The sequence below is a fragment of the Balaenoptera ricei genome, chromosome 8 (genome assembly GCF_028023285.1).
Source record: "Balaenoptera ricei isolate mBalRic1 chromosome 8, mBalRic1.hap2, whole genome shotgun sequence".
NCBI lineage: Eukaryota > Metazoa > Chordata > Mammalia > Artiodactyla > Balaenopteridae > Balaenoptera > Balaenoptera ricei.
Window position 1 is genome coordinate 12,378,010 of NC_082646.1, and position 7,743 is coordinate 12,385,752.

General features: G+C 43.2%; 1 protein-coding gene across 4 annotated transcripts; it reads right to left on the reverse strand.

Annotated features, from left to right (window-relative positions):
• Nucleotides 1-175: 175 nt before the first annotated feature.
• On the reverse strand, nucleotides 176-7,743 carry TLCD5 (TLC domain containing 5). Of its 4 annotated transcripts, XM_059930187.1 has the most exons (3): nucleotides 7,537-7,743; nucleotides 5,270-5,469; nucleotides 176-3,492 (listed from the first exon to the last, which is right to left on the reverse strand). In XM_059930187.1, the coding sequence occupies exons 2-3, from the start codon at nucleotides 5,466-5,468 to the stop codon at nucleotides 2,954-2,956; spliced, it is 738 nt and encodes a 245-aa protein (XP_059786170.1). In that variant the 5' UTR covers nucleotide 5,469; nucleotides 7,537-7,743; the 3' UTR covers nucleotides 176-2,953. The 4 variants fall into 4 exon arrangements, with proteins under 4 accessions (XP_059786170.1, XP_059786171.1, XP_059786172.1 ...); XM_059930188.1 differs by lacking the exon at nucleotides 5,270-5,469 and having other exon boundaries at nucleotides 7,537-7,739; XM_059930189.1 differs by lacking the exons at nucleotides 5,270-5,469; nucleotides 7,537-7,743 and adding an exon at nucleotides 7,037-7,365.

Here is a 7,743-nt window from a genome sequence, read left to right on the forward strand (position 1 = left end):
CTGTATGTAGATTGTTGCCTCAAAAAGTAAGCAGTATTAGGAATGGTGGATAAGAACAGCTACGAAGTATTTTACCGATAAGTATAAATATGGGTCAACATTTCTACAGGCCAAAAGCCTTTTTTTTTTAAGCTTCTGGCAGAACCAGAACAAAGACATCAAGCCAGACTCTGGGTTGATAAAAAGTTGTTTATTTTTATAAAATTTAGTACAAATCTCACTGAAATATAAATCCTTCTTGAGCAGTGTTAATGACTATTACATAGTAATCTAAATGCAAATGAGTACTTCATGTGTCCACCCATACCACATGTGAATTAGCCCTTCATGTACCTCTCATGTACTGACTCAGCATCTTAACTGCTGAGTCACCTTCATTTCACATTTTTCTCTCAGCGAGTTTCCTTCAGAGTTATCAGCTACAACAGCAAGAAAAGCTGAAATGAGGGATTCTCCTTCCCTTATCACTATGTAGGTTTCAGGAAATTCAAGAAACCTCAGTACTTTCCCCTAAAAGAGCAAGGTCTGCAATCCCCTCACTTCTGAGGTGGAAGGAGAAAAGAATGGTACCAGATTAAGTCTATTCATTTGTCTGGTATGGGACGGCTTGCACTGTGCCAAAACTCAAGAGACGGCTTTTTCCTTTTCTTTTTTTTTTTTTTTCTTTTGTGCCAAGCCACTCTTTTTTTTTCTAACTAGGCTTTTGCTAAAATCAGCATTCCCCAGCATCCTACTTGGACCACAATTTTGTTGGAAAGAAGCTAACCAGCATTTCACGGACACTGATCATAGAAAAAAAGAGATAGAGATGCTACTGTCAGATTATTCTCATGTCCAGCAAATCCCCTTAACCAGAAGACAGTCATTTTAAAAGACCCACGGTTAACATGCCTTTAAAGCCGCTTTTCCCAGAGCAATGATGACCTCATGCAGTTGCAACCACTTGGTCATGCCTGGACAATGACGTCCATCTTCAAGACCACTCATTAGGCTAGGATTACCATCGAATGGGCTGGTACTTCCTACTCATGTCCAGCCCTGACTTCAACATCCCCATACCCTTGCTCATCAGCTGAGCTACTCGCTTATCACTGGTCTCAACAACACAATCAAATGAATAAATAAACAACAAACAAACAAATACATAAAACTTCCTTTTTTCCCCATAAAAGCTCTACATTAAAGACCTGCATTAATAAAACACCACCTAATGTCTCTGTGAAATTCACAATGGGGTATTTCCTTAATTGACAATGGGGTTGAAACTGAAGCAGAGTAAACAAGTGACCTGCCCAAATGATCTGGCAGGTGAGTAGCCAAATTAGTTCAAAGAACCGAAGAATTCTTGATTCCTAAGCCCTTCTTCTACACTTACGTTCTTGCTTTTCCTAGCTGAGAGACTATTGATTAAGAAATATTTTTTCCTTCCAACACGGGCCTTGTCATAATATATTATCCAGAGAGAGTGGCACCTTTTCCAGAGAAAAAGTAGTTAACAGGATGAACAGGTAATGTATCCGAAATGGAAAAAAAAAATAGGCTCATCACCCTGAGGCCAGGACATTTGGTCTTCGGTTCTGGTTTGCAGTATGTATAGCAGAGCTGAAACCTGAACTGGCATCTCAAGCCCAGTGGAATCCACATGGTAAATCCCTATGGAATTCAGTCACAGCCTCTCATGCCTAGGAGATTAATGCACAAAAGCCCTGAGAACTGGCAGAGTTTTCCTGGTAGGGCAGAACCCGTACAACAGGACCCGGTAAATCTGCCCACACCTCATTCATCTCTTATCCAAAGCTCTAGCTCTATGGTTTTTGTGCAGAAAAGAGTTAATATAGTAGGCCTGGAAAGGGCTGTTTGCAAGATTGGCCCTTGGCTGACATCTGAAGACTTAGATTTCATTGGGAAGGTTCCCACATGAACTGATGAGACTGGCTCACTGGCTCTAAACTGTTTGTCCAAACAATGTGGTTCACGGTGAAAACCTCCTTTCCTTTTGGGAGTCAGGAAAAGGCTGCCTACATGACCAGCCCCCCATTAAAACCTTGGGTACTTAGTCTCTAACAAGCTTCCTTCTAGACATTTCACACATATTGTGAATAGATCGTTGCTAGGGGAATTAAGCACATCCTGCATGATGCCACTGGGAGAGGGCTCTGGAAGCTTGGGCCTGGTTTCCCCGGTACTCTGCTCCAGGTGCCTTTTCCCTTGGCTGATCTTTTGTTGTATCCTTTTGCTGTAATAAATCAAAGCTCTAAGTACAACTACGTGCTGAGTCCTGTGAGTCCTCTTAGCGAAGCACCAAGCCTGAGGGTGATCTTGGGACCCCCAAGTACAGGGAGTCCTTTATGGTATATACCAAGTATATGGTATAGGGAGCCTCAGTAAGTAGCCCCCCACCACCGTCACGGTTTCACCCGCATCCTTCTCTCATCCTTCTGTCCCCCCATTCAATTTCCTGATCCAATGCTCAGAATGCCAAAGGCATGTATCTTCCTGAAAGTTCCTCACTTTATAGTAAATGAGGTGCATTTCTTTAAGCTGCTACACAGAAAGTAGGAATAAATATTTGTTGAAGGAGTCACTTCTCAAAGGAGTAAGGAAGAAACAGCACTAATGCTTTTTGAGTTCCTTTCTAGGCTGTCTGATCATCAAGTCTCCCAGGGACAAAGGAGCCAGGGTCACCACAACTTAAAAGGAATGCAGTATGCTCACCTCACAGATCTGACTTACAACTACTGCCGGTAGTCTCACTTTCTACAACTACACAGCTGCAGAAGTTAGTGTTTTAATACTGGGATGTGTTCCGCTCCAAGACTGACCAAACGGATGGATAAATTTAGCCCTTTTTTGAAACCTAAGCTTGTCATAAGCAGGATTCTGTAACAGCCATGTCTCCAACCTGGTTCCCGTGGCTGACTTAACCCAATCCATTGTCTGGAGCAAGCCTTGGCTAGTGCGTCTTGAGATGTCCATTGTGTTTTAGCTGCCGCTCCTCACTCCGCCTGCTTCTCCAGGTGTGGTACTTCTTGCTGCTTTTCCTCCATGCAAAACGCCAGATGCTAAACATGAAACACCAAGACACAGCATACATCGCAACTCCCCCGACCTTCACAAACCACTTGGGCTTGGGTGAGACCATTTCACAGAAGAGGAGGTGAGCTCCTACACCAATCCTCACTCCAGTGAACAGAGCTGCAAAGAGGAAATCCACCACATCTCCAGTGAAACTATGGTAATGGCCTGTTTCACGAAGAAACCAGCGCATCTGTAGCAAGGGATTGGTAATCTCGCTTCCAAAGAGGACTGCATTGACCTCTGTGCCTGACTCTCCAAGCACCAGGGCCATGATGATGCCCAAGATACTCAGTGTGTGGTGAGCCAGCATCAGGGCCCCCTCAGACTGGAAGTAGATGCACCAGCCCAAGTCGAAGATGAAGTAGCCCAAGGTGAGACACAGAACGTGCACTTGGAGAGGTGTATTGGGTGAGCCTGAAATAAACCAAGACAGAAGCAAATTGAGTGGCTGGGAATTGTGCTACCTTACACAGAGATCCTGTGTTGCTCTTTCTCAAACTTTTCTGAATCACTGAAAACAAAAACAATTGCAGGCACATGCTTTTTATAGGCAACCAAAAAAAAAAAAAAAAAACCAAAACACTAAAATCTAAAACTTTGGTCTTTATCAAACCAATGTTACAGGGCCCAGGAAATGCTGTTCTGATGCACCAGATCTCAATGAGTGATTTAAGCACCAGCAATTATCTCAGTGTCCTCTCTGTGTAGCAGCATAAAATCCAGTTATTTTGTTCTTTCAATTAAAATCCTACACAGTCTCTTTCTTGTCTTCTTTTTCTTAACCAGCTAAAGCTCTGTTTCTAGACTCTTTTAGTTATTCTCTCCCACTAGCAGCAGATGCTAACTATTATATATAGAATGGACAAACAACAAGGTCCTACTGTATAGCACAGGGAACTATATTCAATATCCTGTAATAAACCATAATGGAAAAGTTATTCTGTCCCAAATGTCAGATTAATTTCTTAGCTTAATGGGTTAGATTATTGGACACTGGTGGCCTTAACTCGTCTTGAAAGTGGACTCTGGAGAGAACCCCAAAAGTTAGTATGTTCCCATGTCCAAGAACATAGGGTGCAAGGACCTGACATGTCTGAATCCATTAAGAGCCTTCATATAAAATATAAAGCTTAAGAGTTGCTTACTATCAGTTTGACAGTTTGGGGGAAAATTCAGAAGCTCAATATGGGAATCTAAAGAAATTATAAAAAGAAAGAATCTAAGGAATTTAAAAAAAATCATATTCTAGAGGACTTATGGACTGAATTATGTCCCTCCAAAATTCGTATGTTGAAGTCCTAAACTCCAGTACCTCAAAATGTGACTATATTTGGAGATAGGGCCTTTGAAGAGGTAATTAAGTTAAAATAGGGATGTTAGGGTAGTGTTCTTATAAAACAAGGACATTAGGACGTAGACAGGCACAAAGGAAAGATCATGTGAAGACACAGCAAGAAGGCAGCTCTCTGCACGCAAAGGAGCAAAGCCTCAGAAGAAATCAAACACACCAACACCTTGATCTTGGACTTCTAGCATCCAGAATTGTGAGAAAATCAATCTCTGTTGTTTAAGCTACCCAGTCTGTAGTATTTTGTTATAACAGCCCCAGCAAACTAATTCAAGGGGATATAGGTTTTGTATTCTAAGGAAGTAACACTTGTATCAGTACATCTAGCAGCTTAAAAATTAATATAGCTGCCCCCAAATAATGAGGCATTGGTTAAATAAAAGATAGTAAATGTATACAACACTATATTATATAACAACTGAAAAGGATAAGGAAGATCTATATACACAGACATGGAAAGATGATGTCCTTTGAATATACAATCAAGTAAAAATTGTAGGTTACCAAAAAGTATGTATAATGCAGTCCATTAGTGTCTGTTTGGGGCTGGTGGTAGATGTTGATATTAGCTTTATGATTTATACATTTTGATCGATTAAATTGTAAAAAGCAATTAAGATTTGTTTTAAAAATAGAGTTATGAAAAGCAGAAACAATAGGTGACACATACAATATCAGCATTAACAATGAAGATGAATGGAGACTCCCAAAGCACATTATAATAGTAATTATTCTTCAATATTCTTCAGTATTATACAAATTCTGTGTAGAAGTCCCATCCTTCTAAGACTACCCCCAAATCATAAATTCCTAAGGGAAAACTCTCTAATGTCTCCCACCTACCTGGGTGGGTAAAAGGCCAAGGGCCATCAATGAAGCCAATATAAGCTGAGAGACCTATCGAGAGGACTCCGTGGGTGAACGTAACCAGCCGGCAGCTCCACTCATAGCTTCGGTGATTATTCAGGCGACAGAAAGAAATGTAGAGCGAGAGCCAGCCCCCCAGGCTGCACAGCGCCTGCAGACACAGAGCTAAGGCCATCCTACGATGAAAAGACCAAAACCAGAAAAACAAAGGATGCACCCTAAGAAAACAGCATTGGGTCATTTTGTGTATACACCTTCATTTCTACTCTAAGACAGTACAAAAATATTGCCTTCCCGGAAACACTTTTTCCTTATCTACAGAGCCAAGAATCTTCTACTGAAGCGTGGCTGTATTTCTGATTGCGTGTTCCTTAGAGATAACTGGTCAAAACTGTAAACCGAAAAGCAGGAACTGCATTCTGAGTTAGCAGATGGTCTAATATGGTATATGTTGTTATGATGAGTAAATGTCAATAACCTCCCAGTGATGACTGACCTTGGACTACAATACGCAAGTAATTCAATATGTGTATTAGATAATGTGTTCATATTTCAAAAATCTCAATAAGAAGCCCTCACGGAAAAAAACCTCCACCATTTGTGGTCTCTGCTAGAAGTCATATGACACATGGCAGTTTAACGTGGTTTTAAGCTGATACTAACTAAAGTCAACTGAAGTCTGGGTTTGGATCATGGGTTTATCAGTCAAAATCAAAACTTGAGGTTAAACCTAAAGACAGAACTAAACAAAGACCTAAATAGTTTGGAAGGGAAAAAAATAAACTCCTAGTTCTATTCCGTTCTGAAATCCAACTCAAAGATTGACCAAAGGGGAAGCAGGATTTTGAGGTACAAGGGGGGAGTTTTTGTTAAGATATAAAAATATCTTTAAGACAATTATTTAGTTAAAAATGAAACAAAGTCAGAAAGCCACTGACTGAAATTTTTACTGGTGATAAATGTTTCAGGACAAGAATGAGTGTAATGGAGTCAATATAGTCAGATAGGACTAAAATCTGAAAATAACCAAGATGTCCTTATTAATATTCATTAGCTCCTCTATTGAAAGTACAAATAAAAAAGTAAAAAACATTTCAGATATCTGTCTCATCTCAGCAGGAATTTTCTGCATGGCTACACTTATTGCTTAACCCTATTCTGACAAGTGAAATAGTATCTGTGGACCAACACACTTCAATACACAAGCCACTCCCAAGAATGCTATCCAGAGAGGGCTTTATGAAGGTCAAGTGCTGTACAGCTTTCATCTGAAATCAGATTAGAAAACAGCAGTTGTCAGTCATTGACCTGAGTTCCAGTTCTGTCTCTGCCCCTAAATAGCCATAGGAGTGTGAGCAATCACTTTCACCTCTTGAGCCTCAGTTTAAAAAAAAAAAAAAGAGAGAGAGAAGAAAGGAAAGAAAAAAGGATTGAAAATAACTCTATGATCTGGCCCAGTTCTGACAAGGAGTTCTGAGATAATTTCGTAAAACATCCAGGCCAATTTTCAGAGCAAGGGCCAGAAGTACAAAGGACCCAGAGTGAAAAGAACTGTCCTCTCTCACTTCCTTTTAAAGGCCAGGGTCACCAGCCAGTAATGCGGATCAGCTCATTTGGATATGCCGATTAGTATTTTTAGAGTCCTCTTCCCTGAATCCTAATTCCCTGGCAGAACAGAGGACACGGTAGCCCATTTACAAACAAAGAATAGACATTTATAAATGGCAGATACAACTCTGTGACCTTGGGAAAGTCACTCCATCTCCGCGTTTCGGCTTTTCACTCTTGGGTGAAAGAATGACAGGGTATTTAGATGGCCGATGGCCGTTCCAGCTCAGAATTCCAAGGCTCCTGTCCTTGCTCCTCCCGGTCCAGGGTCAGATTCGGGAGGAGGAGCGCTAGGCGGGCCCACCTGGCCCTGGGCCTCGGAGCAGGCGTGGCTGGAGCGAGCAGCAACCTCGGCGCCTGGCAGGCACCGCGAGCGCATCTCCCCCGGACGCGCCTACCTACACTGTGGTCACACCCGGCTTGGGCGCACCTGAGCCGGACCGCTATGCCAGCATCCCACCCGGCGCCCGCGCCGGCGCCCGCAGGCAGGAGGAACCCCCCCCCCCCTCCCCTCAGAGGCCAGGCCAGGCCATCTGCCCGCTTCCTTCCCCCGCAGCGGACCACGCAGGCCGGGCCATCCACGTCCGGAGCCCAGCCCGGCCTCGGGAGCCGGGCGGTCCCCGCTGCGCAGTTACCTGGCCGAGAGCCCCGGGAAGCCTCGGGAACCTCGGCCCCGGAGCTCAGGGCCCGGATCCTGGGATCAGGAAGCAGCGCAAAGAGGGAGAGAGGACGAGGCTCTGACGGCTGCAGAGGAGGAGCCGGTGGTCTAGGGGCACCTGCTGGCTGGGAGGACGGAGCGCACAGCCAGAGCTGGACCAGAGACTGTTCAGAAAGAGGGCGGG

What these genes read in the sequence shown, in the direction of transcription:
- TLCD5 (XM_059930186.1), bottom strand. Translation starts at nt 5,534, where the DNA reads ATGACCCAATGCTGTTTTCTTAGGGTGCATCCTTTGTTTTTCTGGTTT. An exon ending in TTGGCCTTTTACCCACCCAG is followed by an intron (nt 3,493 to 5,269) that starts GTAGGTGGGAGA and finishes GGTTTATTTCAG; the next exon opens with GCTCACCCAATACACCTCTC.